Source organism: Wasmannia auropunctata, unplaced genomic scaffold (assembly GCF_000956235.1).
Source record: "Wasmannia auropunctata unplaced genomic scaffold, wasmannia.A_1.0 LD336116.1, whole genome shotgun sequence".
Lineage (NCBI taxonomy): Eukaryota > Metazoa > Arthropoda > Insecta > Hymenoptera > Formicidae > Wasmannia > Wasmannia auropunctata.
The window spans coordinates 1,412,363-1,434,501 of NW_012026774.1; the positions used below are offsets into that span (position 1 = coordinate 1,412,363).

General features: G+C 40.9%; 2 protein-coding genes across 8 annotated transcripts in view; both read right to left on the minus strand.

The window, feature by feature from the left end:
- The window catches only part of LOC105456556, a 30,499-nt gene extending 24,114 nt beyond the window's left edge, over window positions 1-6,385 (minus strand). Inside the window, exon 1 of one of the 4 annotated variants that reach the window (XM_011700878.1) lies at window positions 5,917-6,385. The gene's annotated coding sequence lies outside the window, so the exon portion shown is untranslated. Of the gene's footprint in view, window positions 1-1,151; window positions 1,267-1,985; window positions 2,022-3,320; window positions 3,801-5,916 lie in introns of those variants that run through there. The other 3 variants (XM_011701037.1, XM_011701117.1, XM_011701483.1) reach the window with 3 other exon arrangements.
- Window positions 6,386-11,950: 5,565 nt separating this feature from the next.
- Window positions 11,951-22,139, minus strand: part of LOC105457162 (otopetrin-2) — a 13,521-nt gene continuing 3,332 nt past the window's right edge. The window contains exons 3-9 of one of the 4 annotated variants that reach the window (XM_011701869.1): window positions 17,994-18,218; window positions 16,466-16,668; window positions 15,743-16,056; window positions 15,101-15,115; window positions 14,777-14,942; window positions 14,429-14,711; window positions 11,951-14,178 (exon numbers count right to left, since the gene is read on the minus strand). In XM_011701869.1, coding sequence (XP_011700171.1) covers window positions 13,473-14,178; window positions 14,429-14,711; window positions 14,777-14,942; window positions 15,101-15,115; window positions 15,743-16,056; window positions 16,466-16,668; window positions 17,994-18,218 — 1,912 coding nt within the window. In that variant the 3' untranslated portion in view covers window positions 11,951-13,472. Of the gene's footprint in view, window positions 14,179-14,428; window positions 14,712-14,776; window positions 14,943-15,100; window positions 15,116-15,742; window positions 16,057-16,465; window positions 16,669-17,993; window positions 18,252-22,139 lie in introns of all 4 variants that reach the window. The other 3 variants (XM_011701706.1, XM_011701943.1, XM_011701786.1) reach the window with 3 other exon arrangements.

A 22,139-nucleotide genomic window follows, 5' to 3' on the forward strand; every position in this document is an offset into this window, starting at 1 on the left:
TACGCACACATATATTTAGAAATCCGCGCTTCGCCGAGAGAGAACGGCAGCTTTAATTACGAATATCCATTCGCGACTCGGTTTCTATCTTCATTTTTCTTTCTCTCTCCGTAGCACGGATTTTCTCTTTTCTCTTTTCGCACGTGCACATCGACGAGCGCGAAATTATTTCTGCCGTCCGTTCGCTTTCTGCTTTACCATGACGAGGTTTCCAGGCGACGTTCTCGCGAGAGGACAGATTTGGCAGATCCGGCACTGTCGGCGGGCAACGAGCGGTTGAACAATCGATTACAGAAACACGCGGGATAACGGATTATTCAAGAATGCCCTCAAGGGCAATTTTCAGATCGTTGCTAAACTTATGGTTCAGCTGGATGATGGGATAATTTCGAAGCGACTACACAGACGAAATTCTTTCAAGTGCTAGAATCGTTATTAAATCGGCAAGTAAAAATATCATTTTCATTTTCAATACATAATTGATGTAAATTTTAAATATATTTAGATAACAAATTTCAAAAAATGTTGCTGACAATACGCGCGTTTTTGCCAACGTGTTCGCCTTTTGATTTGACGAATTTGAAGTTTGACGAATTCCATCGCTTGCCGCGTAGTTCGCTCACCGTGATTTAATAGGATTATCCTATTTGAATTTTTTGACGTCGCACGTAGTTATAATTGATTGAAATCAGACTAGGTAAAAGCCTTCCTATTGACACAGTACAGAGGGAGGCTTTTCGATCGGTCGTTCAAAGAGATACGCGAAAATAAAGGATGTCTCTTCGGAATTCCTTTTTTTTTTTAAGTATATAGCAATTTCTTTCGAAAGAATTTGCATTTTATATAATAATATACTGAAACATGAAATTTCACGTAAAAATATGAGGCTTGACAATGGTGGACGTTACAAAATTCGCATGTTATTGCATGACTCGAGACAATAATCTCGCTTTATTTCCACGTTCCACGTTCGATAAGATCTAAACCGCAAGAGGCTGAATCTAGGGAGAGAGCGACCTGTATTTCATACAAAGGAAAGCGTCGAAGAATATCGGAGTTCGGAAATAAGGTTCCGAGCTTGAAAGCTCCTGATATCAAAACGTCGAGCGTTTGAGTCTGATACGTAGCACGTCAAGTTCTGGTCTTTGAACCTTCTAACGAAGTAATAAGTTCCCAAAGTCTAAGTTCCTGCCGGTTGATTACTTTATCCCTGCGCCTCGGCGCACGGACGGTCGTTAATAGATTCCAATTCACTTTAAGGTCCTTTCGTCTCTCTCTCGCCGGGGGTTAAACAAAATCACTCGGTAGTCACGGCTTTCAGCTACTCGCGGATGCACTTGTCTCGATTTAAAAGTTGATATTTCGCGAATATACGCGCATGCACAAGTTACATTAGCGGATCCGCCACATGTCGAGGAGACTCAATGAATGAAGCTCGTGAAAACAATCGCAAACTATTATGAGGTCTCGAAAAACAAAATATTAAAATCGACCGATATGAATTATATTCGGACTCACAGATTTCATATGCATATTCCTGTGATTGAATATGAAAATATACTGAATGCCACGTATACATTAATTTTAATAAATCGAGTTATTTCCAGTATCAACATACGCGATAAAAACATATCGAATTTAATGTATTAATGAAGCATATTGACAAGCCTGACGTTCCACCTTTCAGCATCTAAATATAATTCTTCTGAATTATCAATATATTTCGATTGAAGAAAATAGCCTGAAGTCACGGTCGCTATTTATTATTAGTCGATCATTATTGTACGTCTTTATCCAATATCATGTAGAAGAAATTTTAAAAATAATTTTTATATTTAAAGATCGATGGTCATGTATCAATTGAATATAATTATGACAGTGACAAAAGACGATGGTCGTTAATGTTGAGTAATGTTGTGACGGCGTATTCATTCATTCCACTATCACAATTAGGTATACTCCGGTTTAACCACAAATTGGCTCACTATATCAGCGAAATTCCACCGGCGCATTCGGGCGGCGATGTCGATCCACGCGCGTGGCGGAAGTCGGGGTGAGCTTTACACGCGGGGGTAACTCACGATGGCGGAAAGATTCGCGGCGGTTGTGCGACTCTCGCGGGGGATGAGAGAGACAATCGAATCGCACACATGTACAAAAGGTCGCGGGGGCGAGGTTATTGCTTTCGCCGGGGTGAACCGCGCGCGCGAGAGCGAGCGGGCGTCACAACAAACGGAAGCCGGAAGTGGCCGCGGATCGATTCCGCAGCCCCGCCGCGCTCGGTCGTGGACCTCGAAAAAGCCGGCAGCTCTCTCTCGTCGAGGCGCTGCCGCGGCACGGCACGGCACCCGACACGAAACACAGCCAGACTGCGTGGCGACCACCTGTGAGCTTCGTATCGGCGCCGGCGTCGCGACGCCCACGTAGGTACTATTCATCGACCGATCCCCCTACATGTCGCTTCTCCCTCGTGAGCGTCCGACGTTCCCAGCATCGAGTTGGTCAATGACGGCTCGTTCTTTGATACCGTCGGTAATTCCTCAACTTGCTAGGAATGTTATCTATCTAATGTCGGCTTGGTGCAAAATTCTTTTTCGTTTCTTCATTTACTTCCGTCTTTAGATAAAGTCGCTTTGAACCTCGACATATAAATTATATAGAATCGTTTTTTAATTATGTTAAAATGTGAAACGTTATTTTGTGCGATTATTCTGTGCGTCATTAAAATCGTAATTTTACGTAATCACGTTATGTCGAAGAGAATCAGCTGGAATATTGGAGTAAAATAAAGACAATCCCTTTTATGCACGGAAGATACATACGAACAGACAAAGCGTTTCCGCGCAGCGCGATTCTATAAAGATCGACATTACCTCGATTGCAGTTACGCTACATAGTAATCGTTGTAATTAAGATAATTACAACATTGCCTTTCCGCCTTCGACATTGCTATCTCGGAAATATTTGAACCGAATTTTCTTTCAACTCGGTGTACGTTTTACATTATTTTTTAATTAAACACGATTCTTTATAAATTTATATATTTTCAAAAACCGTAAAACTGAATAAAGATAAAGAAAATCTTCTTTTCTTGTCAGATTTATTTAATGAGAAATTGACAATATTATAAAGCTAAAGAATTATTTTACGTCTTATTAATGATACAATAATTAATGTACAATACAATACTAATACAAGATCTAAAAAAATGTATGCTCTTTGAGGCAGGTAAAACTTTCAAGATTTTGCTAAAAGCTATTGCTAAAGCTATTATCACTAAAAAAATAAAGAGAAATTTACGGAAAATTATTTTTTCTTACCTCCATTGTGAACGACGTATATTTAAAAAATCCACAATGCATTCACAACGTGCCTAAAAGTGATTAATCGAAACACAACGTAACTGCAATCATGGATTTGTGTGTACAGTATTTCTATAATATATTTTACATAAAAATATAATAAGCTACGTAAAATATTTCTTCACTTTAATTAAGCACTCGAATATTAAATTTGTATGTGATAACTAATAATTCGCAATTTAAGTAAAACGTGATTTTTTTAAATCAAACATCACACGAAATCTTCTATCGAAAATTAATCTAATATTGTCTCACAGAACAAGACACTTGTTTGTAACGGTTAAGCACAAAGCAGAGCCGTGTCGAGCCACTCGCGTCGCGCTTCGCGTCTCCCGCGCGAATAAACGTGGGTCTACGATCGTAGGTCGCGCGATACCTCGTCGGAATCCTTTCTCTTTCCGAAACGCGAGTCCGCGGTGGATACTCTTGCTGATCGGGGGGCGAGTAACTGGACAATATATGCGAAAGCGTTTCGCACCGAGCTTATTTCTGCTTTCGGTGTTCAAGACACGATTTATATATTAATTCGTGCGAATCAGTTTTCCAAATATCTTTTACAGTGTTTATCGCGTTTTCGATCGATTTAATTTTTTTATTTAAATTTTTTCTTATGGCTTTTACAAAGTAAAAGTCTTTTCATCGTGAATATTCGTCTTGTCCACCGGACTCCTTTGAAGTCTAACACCAATCTTGTTCTGTCTAGCATATAAAAAACGAAGACAGATTACTGCGGACACTATAGGGCGCGGTAAAGAACACACAAAGAGCTTTTCTCAAGTCTCACACATACCCTGCCCGCGCCCATTGCAACTTCAAAGAAGTCGAACTTCTAATAATAGACGTGTTCTTACTTTTCATCTATCGTGATTTCTCTCGCTCTCCAAGCATCCCCGTTTTACACGCGAAGAAATATATCTCTACGACGACAAGACTCTTGTTTAGTAATTTTTCGATCGAATCGCATTTTGCATGTTTATTCTCTATCGCGTGCCGGGAATCGTGATGTTTGATCATATTTTAAAGAATACACCGATGATAAAGTGACTCAAATAAAAACGATAGTATAAAGATGAGTGAATTTATATTCGACAAGGTTGAATGTGTCTCCCTTTTTTTCCAGTCATGAAATCACGATTCAATGTTACGGTCTGGTGAACGTAGTACACGCATGCACCGTGGGCACGTGTACGGCCGGACCCAAACGATCCTCCCGTTTTTACCCACCGGTCCTTGACTCGATTTTTGGGTCGTTGCAATATAAATACAGGCTGGTCGATAAGTTCAAGGTTCGCGGCACGGTCGAACCGAAGCCTCCGCGCATTTATCAGCTCGTTAACCGCTCCCCTTTCACATATAGTTTGAAACATGCCGCGCACATTTTTCTCGTTTACGCAAGATTAATTGGCGCAGTCGAGTGTAAGAGCCATTTTTCAAAACGTACGCCATGATGAAAAATTTATAATTTAGATGGGAAATTAGGCGAGACGAGCGCAATAAATTTTAACGTAGCATTTAACAGAATTCTGAAAATTAATATGGCTAAAATATATTAGATGATTATGCTTATTAATCATTTAATATCTCGAAATAATTTGAATTGTACTTTTATACTTTTTTGCTGCGTATTTTATCCGCATGTACGTTTGCATTTCGTATATTTCTTTGAATTTTATTATCGTGACTTTATATGTATCGATTTATATATTGCGATGAGTTTTCTAAAACCCCTAGGTTATATCGTGAATGCATTCCATCCCGTAAGAAGCTATTTCATGCGTTTGCTACACGCAACCAATTTAAAAATCGATATAGCTGGTGTGGAATTGTTTTGCTAGAAAGTCATTGACCGAGAAACCAACGTAGAAAGTAGCATTATTATAATCGAGAGCTGCATTGCATTATTGCATTATTACATATTCTGCGATTGGTAGTGATCAGTTGCAAAGCACGTATAACAGTTGCAAATGCGCACACGTAAACAATCTCGTCAGCCTAATTAATCATTAGATTACAATGGCCATGTAATTTAAATCATATCATTGTTTTTCTCGCAGTTCGCACCGAATGCGTGATAATTAGACTTGTAAATTATATTAAACGTTTAAGAGCGTCCTATAATTTTTCTATAATTTTTCAATATTCAACACGTGCGAAGAATTTTATATCCATGCGCGTTCAAACTTCCACATTTACCGAGCGAGATTCTTATAATATCTAATCAATATTCCGATTTTGCAACTCTGTAATTTCTATCGCGTACTCAAGTGTATGAACCTTCAATCGAGTAGGTGTTTAACATGCTATTTACATATTTCACTCGCGACATTTAGAATTGATTATCATTCCAATTAAACTATCGCTATTATCCGCAACGGCTTGCGAACAAAGCTTTCGGCAAAGCTTTCCGAATGTCGACATGCACGTGACACGAGCGTATACGTCGATCGTCGCGCGCGCAACACGTAATTTTAATACAAAACGTCCGACACAAAGAGACACAAAGAGAGAACACTGTAAGACAGCCGTGGAAATTTCACATGGCAGACATACTCACGCGTTCATTAAACGAGGATGAAGCTCTATGCCATGGACAAGTCCCTGACCTTCCGGAGTCGTCCTAAAGGCAAAACGATGATTCCTCGTCGTGAGGAGAGCCCCCCCTCCTCGGAGGTACTCTTGGATTCTTGCTTGGATTGTTGACCGTCGATTTGTAAGAGATGCGAAACCTCACTGGACGAGATAACGTGATGTTGATCGCGCTACTTCGGAGCAACGTGCCGGTCGGCGCTGGGTGGATGTAAACAAGGAGACTCCGGGCTTGCGCCCTGCCCGGAAGCTGCTACCGCTCTTTCCGTCCTTTCCGGCGGACGACTTCTTCGTCTTCTCACCCTCTCTTCCTCTCTATATAACTTCCTTTTCTCGTGTTGCGGCTCTCGTATTGCGTGGCCCTGGTGCCCGTTCGCATGTGCGTGCACGATCCCCCGGCGAGTTTGTGCCGGTCGGCTGAACTGTCTCACTCTCACAAGTACGTCTGCGACGCTGCGCGGCCGCTCATGGTGGTGTAATGGCGACGCTCAGTTGGTTATGGGGGTCGCCGCGCGCGCGAAGCCACCCCCATGCAATGTGGAAAGGCCGATCAATAACCAACTCTCCGCGATTCCCGCTTTTCCACCCCGTGGACGTTCCTCTGTCCCCCTTCGACAGCGTACTGTTGCGCCTATATTGATGCCGGTGGTAAGCCTGGCGCTTCGTAGGGGTAGTAGCGATGACGATGGTCGCCGTTGCGTCAAAACTGCTTCGTGAAGCGAGCCCCGCTTCGTCGGGGATGGACGTGTAGGGAGGACGGAGGTTTCAGGGTTATTACAGGTGGAATGGTAGGGTTAACGCGGGGAGAGCGCGCCGAGGAGACGAGCGCGCGCTTCTTTGTTCTCTTTTTTTTTTCGAAGCTTCACGCTTGTATAAAGCACGAAACGAGGTATAGCTGACGAAAAGCTGCAGAGTTTATAATCAAAATTTTATTTCGTTCTTCATCGCGTTGAAATTAATACAAGTAATGAAACTTCTTCACACAAATAATACCTATAATAATACACAAGGAAGATATTATTATATGGGATATGTAATTAATTACAATAAAACTCCGTTTATCGTTATCGCCTTTCTGTCCAAACTTTACAGCATTTTCCGTTATCCCGTTGACGAACCCAAGGTAATTTGAAAGCAGACTGGCGAATCTATTGATTTTATACATTACGACTTAAACGGCTCCATGTTATAATGGATACGGGGTTGTATCGCGGGGTTTGACTAAAATGCACCCTCTTTCGAGTGTCCGGAACTCGGCAACACCGACGAGGGGCGGATTTAGCCCGTAATTACGGGTACTCTCCCCACGAACGATCCATCCGTCGGGCTGCCTGGATGGAAACGAGATCGCGATGCTTTATAACGCGATAATAACGAATACCGTTATTTCTTTACTTTCGATTCTTAGTTTTCGCGAAAACATGAATATTCGCGTGTCGCTTATTTGCTTTTACTCTGCGGCAGTTCCATCGAGAGGATCGTGATGATGCTCTAACGAGGTTAATTTACAAGCGAAAGTAGGGTAAACTTTTTACGCGATATCTACCTTGTGGAATCGACTGACAGGCTATTTTTATTGTTACGGAGCATTATAATTAAAGTCCAGCGTTCATAATCGCCATAATCCCTATGGGTTATTCTCTGCCAGAGAGAATATTTAGACGTTAAGCTGCGACACGCGAGAATGATTATTGATGATGAATATAGAAATATATACACCGCAATTGCGTTGTGCCTTCAGCTTTATACATTTTATTTAATCAGTACAAACGATATTATCGATTAGCAGCGGAAAACTTTTATCGTCTATTTCTGACTGCGCGATTTCTCCTTCCATCGCGAATTAACTAAATAATAATATATAAAAAACAATAATATACATATAATAAGTGCCAACGCGTTTTTATGTATTATTGAATGCATCTAGACATTTTCGCGTTCCCGTAAGAACAGCTGCGTTCCCACTTTGTGCGTTGTCCGGTCAGAAGGCTATCGGCGGATCGCGGACGAGATACCTTCGGAAATCGAGAGCCGGGAACACACCTACGCGGGGCAGGAGCACCTGCAACCGGCGAACATTAGGCATTAAATCGAGCGCACAAGGGTCATACCGTTCGCACGCTCTCTTATGCAACGATCCTCTCACGCGTCATGATAAAGCGCGTCCCTCGTTCGTTATACATGTCCGCACGTATATCCCGTTCTCGCAGACTCACGCTATCGCAAGCTTTCCGCAGCTCTTTCGTGAGGGATCCACTGGACTTCAACGAAATCTCGGTTGAGACGCTAGCAAGAATAGTATAGTGCTTGCATCATATTTATAAGAAAAATTGTAAAGTAATTGTACAAATTATTATATAATTATACAAAGTACATACGAAGTGCTTGTATAATTGATTTCTTATCATTAAAATGAGGCAGACGCTAAAATTGAAGCAACGATACTGAGTCTTTAAAAGCCAGCGGTGAAAGTAACGAATTATCAGTAATTTAGTACAATCTTGAAGTGTTGAAACAGCAGCGAGAATTTAAAGGTTTTTAATGAAGACGATAAGATACCGTGCATTTAGAATCTTTTTTTTTTTTTAGTAATATTGGCTATAATTAAAAGTTAATGAAACAACAATCGGCATTAAGTAATTTTTGTACGAATTATGTAAGATACTTTAGCCGATTGAACTTACTTGATAGAATAATTAAGAGCAGATTCATTTATCACTTTAGCTAATTACATCTCAAGAGTACTCAGGGCAGCGTTTTTATAACGTCAACGACATGTCTATTATGAAACAGTACTTTTCGCGTATACATTTTTAAATATTAAAACATAAAATTAATTTACTTAACATGATAACATTTATTATTGGAATATATTAATAGCTCGCAATATTCGCTTCAGTGCATTATTATTGACACTGCAATTAATACTAATAATTTATTATTGATTTTATAAGCAATGCGTGATAATATTTTTAAATTAATTAAGAATGCATGTAAAAGCATCATATAACATGTTCCTAATACATTTCTAATGTTAAGAATCTGTTTATAAATTATAAATTTCATAAAGTTATACACACATTAAATAGAATTAGAAATAAATACTTACATATAATGATGTGATAATATAATTATAATTAATTTTATATAATTAATTACACCATGTATAATTAATTATATTATATATAATAAATTATTTTAATAAAATAGCTATACACTCACTATACATTCGCGATTTAGCCGTCAGGAGAGTATCGATTAAATTGATATGTTTCTGAAGGTTTAATTCGCACGTGACGGACTGACGCCGCGAAGAGAAAGTCGCGGTTCAACTTCATTTCCATTAGATTCAATTTGAGGGTCGGTCACCGGATGACCTTGGACCCAAGGAAGGTCTGCCTCATCGAGAGATCACGAACGTGCTCGTGGAATCGAATCCGGAATCGCGGGTATTTAGGTCAATTCGGCCGCGATTCTCCGCTATTTGAATTATTCCCTGTCGTCGTTGCATTGTTAATGACTGTCTATCGTAATACGAAGCAAGCCATTAGCGTAGAAAGTTCGACATCTCGAATTAGCCACACAGAAATGCGGTTTGCCAATTTGACATTACCTGTACTTTCTAACTTAGTAAAGATTAATATTGCGATTTTCTCGAGAAAGAAAAGATCATGGTGATAAATGAAAAGAAACATTTTGTTATTGCGGACGAGTGTATTGCAATTCGTAAGGTACAAATAGTACAAAGGGTATAAGAGTACAAACATTGCGTAGGAACTAGATTATGCGGACATAGAAAAAGTACAGTTCAGAGACGTGATATAGCAAAGAGAACTCCCTCGTTTCGCTCTCTTCTCTTATATCACTCGCAAATGCGAATTGCGTTCTTCGTGATTTCGCCCTGATTTTATCTTTTTACGGGAGAGGACTCGTGCCGAGATCGTAAACGCGTTAACAATGTGCGCGAGAGAAGTCTGTGAAAAGAATGTGAATCTACTGCAAAGGCCTTCTCTTGACAACATTTGAAGTAAGTTGCAGAGCGGTCATTATCTAAATAATTATAGAACTGTAAGGATTGAATCAAAATCATCATTTAATATTTACTGAAGCTTAGATATCTTTCATATCGCTTTCCATTGCAATATTATAACTGCTCTATTTAGGACGAAGATGCAAGTAAGACAGAAGGAGAGAGAGAGAGAGAGAGAGAAGAAGAAGAAGAAAGAGTGAAGGAAAGAATGGATATATGGGATCTCGGCACGAATCCTCGGGACTCTCAATAAACGTAACATATCGCGCGTAAATCCTATGTCAGATTATAATAAATATTATATAATAGAACAACGTAATAATAAATATATTTATATCTTGTATATATAAATGTGTATGTATAAATATGTATATATATGTATATTGTATATATGCATCTACACATACATATATACATATATATGTTATAGGAAGAAACATGTCGACACAACTAGCGCTAAACACCGAGAGAATTCGCTTTATTGTATATTCTCCACCGTTTATTTACAGCCGTCTCAGGGAAACTATATCTTACAGAAGATCGACTGCACCGACCGGATAACTAGAATTCGCAACGGCGATAATCGATATCAAAGCTTCTAGCACGAAACACGTATTACTCGTAAACGCCTACATTTCTATTAAATCTCGGCTTCTCCTCCTTTCTCTCCGTCTCTTGTTTCATGTACACACGCACGCACTCGCGACACACATCATACACACACATGCACGCACGCATACACGCATCCACGCACACACCCGTGCACGACCACACACGTCAATTTGTTCGTTCGCTCATTCTCACTTGCTCCTGGTGATCTTCTCATCATCACATCTGTCAGTTGAGCATGAAAGAAACTCGAGTAGGTCGCTTCTAGTTTCGAGATCGCGTGTCGATCGCGATCGATCTTGATCCCCTTTATATCTCCTATCAGCTCGGACAGCACTCTTCTTGACGGATTTAAGGCTTAATGATATGATCAGCCGTTGTACTGTACTCCTACTTCGAACGTCTTCACTTTTTTCATATCTATCGCTCTACTTTTGAAAATCGCGCGAGTCTACGATAGACACTCGTCCATCGATTTGATCCTGATCACTGAACTTTCTGAGCCTGACGTAAAATAAGTTTCTCCTGATAATACAAATTCAACGTCGATAATAAAAATGTCCGTGCGTTATAAGCCACGAAATCGTAACAGCGGTACTAATTATTTTCATATCTACGAGTCGATTTCTACGATAGTATATCTAAAATTGTATTTATAGATCATCTTGTGCGTATTTTTTTTTTTAGATATAAAAGGACTAAAACTCTCCGATTTGAATTTCCTTTTAGAATATTTAATATCTACATGGTTCTTTCTTTATTTAATTATACATGGACATCATGCAAGTCGCTCGAAAATATGAAATTCACGGTGTGCGTGAATCGATTTCAAGTTTGTTAAATAGAACAACCGAGAGGAATGGTTCTTTTTTCATTGTCAGTATCTATTAAAATATTTTTAATTCCTGCGAGATTGGTTCGTCAATGTGATTTAAGACCTATTGTAATTGTCTCACATAATAATGGTCTCGAAAATTTCGTTTATCACAAAAATCCACAAATATTCCATTAATTGATGTATAGGATTTTATGCACTATTGAATATACTTGTAATCTATTTCGCCTGTCACTATGTTAGCTCTCGAGTCATCTACATGTACGCGACGATTGTTGTTTAAACTGCAGTTTGTACTACGTGGAAGACGGATATCCGTAAGAGTGTCCAAACGCCTTGGATTACACGAGCACCAAACATTCAGGTTACACACACTGCTATAGAGGACTCGGTTCGATCGGTTTACAGCGGATCAGGATTTGTGCTTAGTGCCCTGCCATTCTCCTGACATTCGTATCAGTCTTTCGAGAGAGGGAGTTCGATTCTCTTCTCGAACCCTCGCTCGTTTACTCGGAATGGATACAAAAGTTTATCGAACGAAGAAGATTTATTGTTCCCGTTGTGGTCGAAGATCTATGCCGAACATTTCGACCAGATTGGTTCTCTAAGAAAAATCTAGCCCTTTCTACTTCTAACGAATGGACATGTTGTCGCCTACAGAATCATATTCGAATATTTGAACGAGTGTCAATTCAAGCATGTAACAAAGATAATGATCAATTATGTTTCTCCGTGACTCAATATTAGATTGTTTCGTTTGGTCGATTGAATCGAGAAAATTGTTTTATTTGAATATCTATCCAGAGAAAAGTTTAGAATGGTACGTAACAGGTATCGATTAAACATTTATCAATGGACTCCATTTCGAGGAGGTTCGTATATCTAGTCAGTCAGATCGTCTGAAGTATAATTGATTGTTTCACTTCCCAAGATATTCTTTCACATAACAGATAAATGCTTTTCTTATCTCCCATCGATTCGCACGATGTTGCGGAATCGATGCGAGATAACAGTGGAATCGTTTATACGCGTTGTTATCGCGATGGAACTTTCGCTTTTATCGAATGAAATTCACTTCTCTCTCGTTCTGTTATTTTTGCTCCGGTAGGTTTACCGCGTTTAGGGCGAAGGCTGCGATAATGGCAAGCGATAGACATCAATGCACACGTAATGTCCCTTCATCGCGTGAATACTGCGATTTTGCTAAGTTTATTCGTGTGTAGTTTGCAAATCTTCCCTCTTCGTGTTGGTTTTACAGCGCGATGACGTTATCAGTGGCTATTTACAGATATATCAATGGCGGATTAGAGGATTACGTCGAAATCTCTAAAAAGTGGTCGAGTAGGGAGACCCAATACACAATATCGTACTTCGATAAATCGGCTTATCAGCAATAGGATCTCAATACGCATTTCTGGAGTTTTCTTTGGTTTGCTAAAATTGTTTTTTCGACGCGAGTTATAGTTATATATTTTTTCGACGAGATGGTGATCCGTTTTAGAAAGTGATATTAGACTTACACAATGGCGTTGTGTAAACTCTATGGGGTCGCCAACATTTATAAATTTGTTACAGCTAGAACACTGATCGTCGATAAATGACGAAGTAATTTACTGTTTATGGGGACAATTAGCCTTTATGAGTACCTTTCTGCCAACGTTTTCTTTTCTAAATGTGATCAAGTTACGTATGTAATGTCGAGACGTCTTTGTCGAGACCCCGAATCTATTTATTATATAGATTAGTTGTTCGAAATATACCCTGAAATCGATATAAATTACGTGCGTATGAACTGTCATGTACGTATTAATACGTTAATCATGTTCGGACGTCTAGAAAAGGTCTGCCCGTCTAAAGATATCGTCTACTTCTTATTACGTCGCCCGACAGATTTTTCCCCTTTAAAACCGTTTTCGCGGCTCGATGTCTTTTTTGATCATATGAAATACGCCGGATCGTTCTCCGCGATGACGTCGAGCCTCGACAGTTGGCTCTTGGGCCGCTGCGGAACCCCACCGGTCTTCCATATGACCTCGCGGGACCCCTTGCGTCACATGTAGGTCGGCTTCACCTTGTAGGCCCGCTTCCACACCTCGCACAGGCAGACGGTGCTGTGGAACCTGTAGAAGATCGCCAGCGGCATCGAGACGTGGGTGATGATCGTCCACGCCCACAGGCCGTAGAAATGCAACTGCACCGGATGCGACTCCGCCCGTGACTTCTCTAGCGTGTTGATCGCCCACATGGCCAGATTCGTCACCAGCAGAAACGTCACGATCTCCCTGCCCGGCTTCCTGCGTATCTGCTCGGCAGTGGCGACCGTGCGTCTCGACGCGTCTAGAATGAAAATGGTCTGGCAGGTGGTCTGGACGACGCTGGCCAGGGCGGTGACCAGCACGAGGACCGTGTGCTTCTGCAGGGTGAAGTGGCCGCCGATGATGGTGAACGTGGAGTAGATGAACATGCCAGTCTGAGCAGCCACTAGGAGGATATTGTCGAGCTCCAGATTTCTGCCGCCGTCGTAGCGCAGCTTGCGCATCTGGAACATGCCGATCAGCGTCGCCAGGGTCGACATGCCATAGAGCGTCAGCTCGCAGATGTTCACCTCGGTCACGGCGAGGCTGACCAACTCGGGCCGCGAAATCAGGACGAAGAAGAGGATGAGGGAGATTATCGTCAGCACTAGAATCAAAATGCCCACGAAGAGGCCCTTGTGCGCGCGGGCGCAATCCACGCTGTAATGATGAGGCGATTTCCTGCGAATGATTAAAAGTTTGTGAATTCGCGATCTAGACGCAAGTTTTGATGACATTTTATTATACGCTGCTTTATGTTAGGATATTATTCGCAATCGACTCTCTGATAAGCTGCGCGCCGGCCAGCGGAATTAGTTTTCATAAACTGGGTTGTCATTTTGCGTGCTTGTGTACGCCGCGCGTTACTGCCGCAAGTTACCGTAGGCGTATATTATAACTATAGTCGTAGGCGAATGTATTGTTGCTATACCTATAGGCGTGTGCGTGGTGACGCGAGCCCGGCGGCGTTGCAGGCTGCGTGAATCCGACTTTCGATATGTTTTTCCACATTACGTATAAAATAGCTGCGCAGATCAAGCTATATTCTATCGTGCACGGAAAGAGGAAGGGACTGGCATCTTGTACCAGCGATCCCATTATATTCGTCCTTCTGCACTCGAACATGTGATGGGGTCCTTTGAGACCGCGTGGCAGTCGCACGTGTTCCCCGTGATGAGAATGGATGTGACCACCGAGATGAGCTCCTTTCGAGCCTGAAAATTCGAAGGTCAGATTTGTAGAATCACAACGGAAGATCACGTTCCATCGCGTAGTTTACCTAGTCTGTGGGAGATTCTGAGGGAGTTGTTCTCCGGATTGTAGAACGTAAGGATCTCGTGTTTCGTTTCTTGCACGAGAACGTTCAGCCAAACTGACAGATTCGTGCCGATCATGTGCATTAGTCCGAAACGTGCAACAACGCGATGACGATAAACCTTCATTTGCTAGAAGATGAGGCACAATCTTACCATCCAAATAATTTATAATTTTACTTTTTCTATTTATACATTTACATCTATTACATCTAGTTTTTAATTAAGTATATTGGTTTTTTTTTTAATAAATATGGTTGATTTTAAGACAGAGGAGAGAAACAAGTTACCTTCAAGTACATATCCTTTTCATCCGCAATTTTTTTAAATAGAAATTTCTTGTATTAATGCTTTTAAATTTTATATGAAACAACAAAAGTTCAAGTTGAAGAGAATTACAATAATATTAGGAAAGGTAATATTATATCGATAGGGCACTGGAGCGTTTAGATAGCCACGTTCTACTATTGCTCTCAGGGTTGTTCACCCTTCTGTTTCATTAACCCCGTAACCGACGAGCTTGTGTTAGCTCGGCACTTCCGGCAGTGGATTTCCCATCGAGTTACACCATCGAAGTTTTCCAATATAACATGTGCAGCGATTCTCAAGAAATCAGTGTAGTAACTGTCTATATATGATATATGTATATATGTACAATATATATACATATAATGACTCTTATAAATTTTGTTATTATATTAATGTTTTACAATCATATTTATTTAATTATTTTTGAATGAATTTTGCTTCAATACAGTTTTAATTTAGAAATCTAGTCGTAATATTGACAAGTCGTGATAAAGAGTGACCCTCGATATTCTCGTTGAGAAAAATTAAATTAGAAATCGATCAAGAGTTTGTCATTAAAGGAAAAGGTCGCGAGTCGTGAGAACGAATCGTGCAGATGTCACTCACACTCAGTGCCCACTCACCTCGTTGTTCAGGAATATGAAGTACATTTGGATGAAGATGAAGGCCATTCTCGTGGCGGGCGTGAGGGCCAGCATGATGTTGTGGCACTTGGTGTTCTGTTCCAGCTCGAAGTACTGGCCGAATTCCAAACCGGAGTAGATCATCGAGCCGATGCCGAACGCGACGGCGCCCATTCGCAGATAGAAGCTACCGTAGTGCTGAACATGACGTACCGGATTCACGTGCGGGCATCCGGTCTCAGGCGCATCGCTGTCGCCGCCGGCGCCGCTCGACGATCTCGACGAGTCCAGATCGCACACGTCCTTCTGCTTCTCTGCTCCGCGAATTTACGATTTGTGGAGAAACCGGTTAATTGCAATCGGTTATTATGGCGACAACGCGATCGCCGTTCATTTCGTTCTCGTTTCGGCGATCGCCTGCTGGCCGGGAGAGGAATTTTGACGAGGAACAAAGCGAGGTCATCGTGATGATATACATAAACGTTGCGTCACCGTGCGTGTGAATGTACATTGATCGGTATGTAAGTTAGGCTGCGATTGCCAAAGCGGCGGTCTGATCGCGCGCGGCGAGCTTTATCTACTTCTAGTGGCGTAAACCCACGGAGCACGCACGCTCGTAAACGCCGAATCGATAATCCCTACGAGTCGGAAATATTTATCGCGATGGATAAGGGACGAGGATCGACTCGGGAGGCTAAATTTTTTACGTGTTTTTAGACTCACTTGGTTTCGTCTTGCTGTCCCTGAACAGCATGGCGTACATGTACACGAGGAAGATCATGCTGCCGAAGTAGAGGTAGAGGTAGAATGCCTCGTAGAAAGACGGCGGTATATACGTGGATATTACTTCCGCCATGGGAAAGGCGATCCCCATCACAACCAGAAGTTTCCCGTACAGCGCGCTCAAAGTGGTCGCCAGGGCGTCGCTGCAGCAGAAACGGAAATTGAAGCTGAACGAAACGCGGATCCGCGCCGCGCGCGGATTAAATCCTCGCGCTCGAGGAAATAGATCCATCTCCGGCCGGTACTTTGAGAAATCACGCGCGCATTCCTCTTCAGTTATACCACTCGCCGGCTATCAAACGGATCTCCATTCGAAATGCACCGATGAGGAATTTTATAAATCCTCTCGTCTACAAATCCACGCCGGCCTTTATCGGTGAAGAGGAATTAAAATCGACGAATCGCGAAATCGAATGGATTTCATAATTCCCTTTTATACGCGTAAATCTAAATGTATCTCATTTATTGCCGCAACAAAATTAGTTTTATTCATTTCGATCGAGAATTAAAAAACTATCTTTGTTTTTCGATAAAATCCGCGCGTGAGTTAAATCTTCCTTCTCGGCCCTGACCCAGATAAAAACATCATTTCTCGAAGGAATCATTGAAAATAGGAGATTGAGGGCAGAGCCGCGCGAATGATGGATCGTTAGCTCGATGCCCATCATCGTGTAACATTACAGCGGAGGTACCATTGGCCGCAAATACATCCACCCCCGTAAGAATTGGCTCAATTACGAGTAATCGCGTGGTCGCCTGTACGCGTGTGTTTGATTCATAAAGTACCGGTAATTGCGGCACAGACGTCGGTCAGGATAACCTGGAGGATCACGTGAAATTTCCGTGGTAACCGGCATTCCCCTCCCCCCTTCGCGTATATCGGAGAACGAAGGCGAACTAAGTCGTTAGAATCTTGGCGAAACGGCATGGAAAATGAACGAAATCGAACTATGAGAAAAGTTAAAAGATTCATTTCAATTTCACAAAGCTTGTTGCACGATTTTATTATGCAGAACGTATCAATAATAGTCATTTCGTTAAATCAATAATTCTATGAATAAGTAATGATGCAATTGCAGTTTTAAAATCGTTCTGTCGCTTTGCGAAATTGTATGTATTAATGAATGAAACCGGAGAGATCCACATATATTATTAATAAACTGTAAATTTCTGGGCTTAATGATCCAATTAATATTAATGGTTACCTAATCGCGTTGCCATGTACGAGATTATTGCACGCGCATGCGGTTATTACATGTGAGATTATTACATGCACTGTTGTATAAATAATTACAGTCTGCCGATATGAAAACGGCTAAAAAAAAAAGATTTACAATTGCGTAGGGTGCTGGAAATTAATTTCGATTAGGTACACAAGGGTGTAGGTTGGGAGAAGGGCCGGACCGATCGGCAGACGGTACATCGACCTCGATGCGCGATGGAGAAATGTCTGGTCCACTATACTCACCATCCAAGGTTCTTCCACTTCCGCTCGTCGGTGACCTCGAGGAAGGTCGGCGGATAGCAGACCGCCGGAATCGGCTGCGAAGAGCATGGTAGGGCCAATGCAAACTGGGGTGGCCGGTGAACGCGAGAAGGTGAGCTGCTGCTATGTCTAGACAGCGTTTCCGGTGAGACGATTACCGCGGATGGTGAGGCTGGTGACGGTAGCGCGACCGGCAGTCCTGGCCAACTGTATAGACCGTGTCTATTATTCATCTTGTATCTATTAAAGAGTGTCTCGTTATTTCTTCTTCATTCAGATTTCTGCGAAATTGACGTCTCTTAAGATTCGCGTCCATATTTCACGTATTTCTTTATTAAGAAGAAGATATTTTACACTAAATGATTTATGTTTACAACGCGAGAAGTATATAATGGAAAATATTCCTATTAGGAATCTTCTTCGTGGATTTACAAATTGTTTTGCGAGTTGCTTCACTCGTGCAGCTTTTGCTCGACAATTATTGCTTTCAAAATATAAGTAGAGAATATATAAATAAAAGTAATAACTGTATCAAACTGAATTGAGAAAGATCAACAAAATATTTAGTACTAATTACGATACGATTACAGAATACGAATATATGTTTTAAAGAGAGATATAAATTTAAGGTGTACAATTTATTTTGTGCAACAAGCATATTTTGCAACTTAAATAAAATAGATAAATTTATTTGTTTCAAGTATAACACTTATATACCATATGTGAAACGTCTTAATTTTAATTTTTCATACGTTTTATGTAATGGAAATTGCAATTTCGCGATCACGCCTTACCCACCGACTGCCATTAGCAATTTTAATTAATTAATTACTCGCTCAATAAGCTCCATATACATATGTACGTCTCAATTATTTTTTTTTTATGATAGAGGCTTTATTCTTGCGGCCGCTGAATTCATTTATTATAACTAATTCTATGTTCACATTTTCACATTGCGATCATATTTTATTCTTTTTTAATTAGCCGCGTCGGTAGTTAATTAACTCATATTCGCTGCTAGCGATATTACGGTTTTGACAAAGACATAAGTATGAAAAAAAGAAATAGATATAAGTAAAACAAGACAGCGACATATAAGTGCATATGCACTTCGTGGTTTTTATATAAACCCACGCGCCCGCCTGATTTAAGGTCAACGCGGTGCCATAATGTTTGACACATCACATTGACACTGGCTGCAGGAAGAGACCGACTAGTGCTGATGGCTTTGTGAGTATCATTAGATGACGTAGCGTTGACTTTCTAACACGAGTCATTTATCTAATAATAGTCGTAGCCGATCTATTTAATCTGACACGTGATAAAACGTGCTTTTCCCCCTTTTGCACGCGCGTGCATTTTCTATTTTAAGAATATGGAAAAATTTGTACAAATAATTAAACATTCGTTTGAAGTAACACTCAGTATATTTATCAAATCGACATAAAAAAAAGTTGCTAATAATTTTTTTTATAAAAATTTTCGTTAACTAATTAATTAACAAAAGGGACGCATTATGTCACAAATATTCTAGCCGAGTATTGTCAGTGCAAAAGTATGATTTTCTCTTGCGTTTTTAAATTTCGTATTTTTTCTCTCTCATGCTAACGTCAGCCATGAATTTCATCAAATTTTAATCTTTAAAAGAGGTCTACGAACCAAGATTTGTTTATCGTCGTCATTTTAGTTTATCTCATAAAAATTGTGTGCTTTAACGCTTCCGATCTTTCGCGGAATTCAGCGTTGCTCCGCATATTTTAGGAGATAAACGAGATGAACGGCATACCGTTGGCCTAGCCCCGATACGTCGGCAGTTGAAAAGAGTAAGAAAAAGATCCTCGGTGTTGTGCGAGATGCACGCAGAACGGCGTAAAAATATTTCGCACAGCAATGTGGCTTCGGCCGTGATACGAAGGCAGCGATAGGAGGACAGAGAAGCTCGTCTCTCGTGCCTCCGAGCTTTTTGAAATAATCACGTAGCGTTGTGAAGCGTTGGAGCGAGAGAGGGTGTCGTTGGCCGAGGGAAAAACGGATAGGGCAAGAGAGGGCACTGAGAGGGTTGATTCAGTGGTCGAGTGCCGTCCCTCGTCGCGAAGGGCTTGAGAACCCGGCGCATCACCCTTTGGTGGAGATCTCCCCCGCCCTTACGCTACCTTCCACCCATCGACGTCCCTCGCGGCATTCCGTCCCTCAGCATCTTTTTCCCTTTTTTTCGTAACTTTTCTCTCGGCCGGATTTATTACATCATTAAAATTCTTTTCAGCAGACTTTGACACGACGTTGACCTGGTTCTTTTGCAATTTTAATTTGCTTAGAGAGAACGGTGAAGTTCGGCGCGCGTGAATTGATCGATGTCCCATGCAACTCAATGTCATTTATTTTTATTAAATTTACATTTAATTTTAATATCTATAGAGTTTAAAATGGAGGAGAGTAAACAAATAATTATAATGTATTCGTTATTTTCACAAAAAATTTTTAAAGCCATTATTTGTTAAAGATCTCGTAATTTCACGTTCGCAAAAAAAAAAAAAACACGTATCTTTCGTCTGGGAATATTCTCATGGCGGCAAATTGCAATTTTTCACACGTTGTCGCATACATGATCTGTCGCTTCTCGGCGCGATTTTTCGAGAAATTCTTCGCGTTCTGCAAAGGCGTCGCTGGCATTTCATTTGAATTCAATTGCCGCGCAGCCATTGTCAAAGTACATCTCTTATTCAGAAACTCGGGGACGCCTCGCGCAGTCCCTTTGAACTTTTTGTGCCTGGGAAATTCCAACTCGTCGGGTTCTCTCTCTTTTCCATCATTTTCCGCATATTACGACGGGAATTACGCTTCCGAGATTTCTGCCGGCGAAGAACATCGATTCCATCGCTTGTCATTTCGTTGTCCGTCATCTGATATCCATCGCATATCTTTTAACATTATTTCCCTCCTATTTTCCAATTTATCCTCTGCACCATGGCTAATTTTTCATGCAAGAACTCTCCGTATTTTTCAGTATAAAATAAAAAATATACTCGACTTCTTCTCACAATGTAATTTCTATTTCAAAACGATTAGTGTTCAATTACAAATTATAAATATTAATAAATATTAATAAAAATTAATATAAATATGTTAATGCACATATGGATAAAATTTTGGAGAAACACTTTTGTACTCTTAGATGCAACAGATATCGAGCGTAATGCGGCGAAATCGTGATACCTGAGTGATGTCTCTTTGATGAGCATACCCGTGACCTTGACTCGCGCTTTTCTCGATCGTCTCGGTGGTACGTTGGCCCTCATGAGTGGCCCTCACCAACGGATGACACTATCACGGCCCTCCGGCTCGTGACACGGTATACTCACGGACCCCGCATCACAAACTGAGGCCCTAACCGGGGCAAACCGGCTCCCTGACCATTGTATCTATCGATCCTTCTCTCTACGTATATCATTTCTCTCTGTCCCTGCCTGGATATGCGACCGTTTGATAGCGTGCTCGTTAGCGGTGTATCAAATTTGCAGCGGCGTAACATGCCGTTACATCGCCAGCGCGCCAGCTGATCGGTTTGCCTCGGTTACGTGTCGGGAATTCGAAAAGAGAAAGGGTTCGACGGAAAAACAAAGATCAACAGGAGAATTCGGGGAGAAAAAGAAAAGAAAAATAACAAGTAATGGATGCATTAGATAGTAGGAATTACGAATATATTGTATTGGATGGCGATTAGCTATTTAGTACAATCAAAAACAAGACTATATTTATATCTAAAACAAGAATCTATAAGTAAAAAAGATAAGTTAAGAAAATTAAGGAAATTTCTTTATATATGCAACTTTATTGTTGAAAAAATTAAATTAAAAAAATTAGATAATAGTATATCGTAATTCTTCCTAAATAAATTGTTCCTCTGCTTTAAGAGATTTTTTCTAGCAAAGTGTATAGTAAATGTCGCATCTAAGATACGTGAAAGTACCGTACTCTAATATTCACACGTTTCGACTTTTATTCCGTCTGCCTCTTGAGATCGGCGGCCCTCGTATATTTACTGGAAAATATCTGACGGCACTTCCCCGTCCTCTACCGCGTCTACCATTTTCCCATCAAGACGACAAATTTGACGCGAGAGAGAGAGAG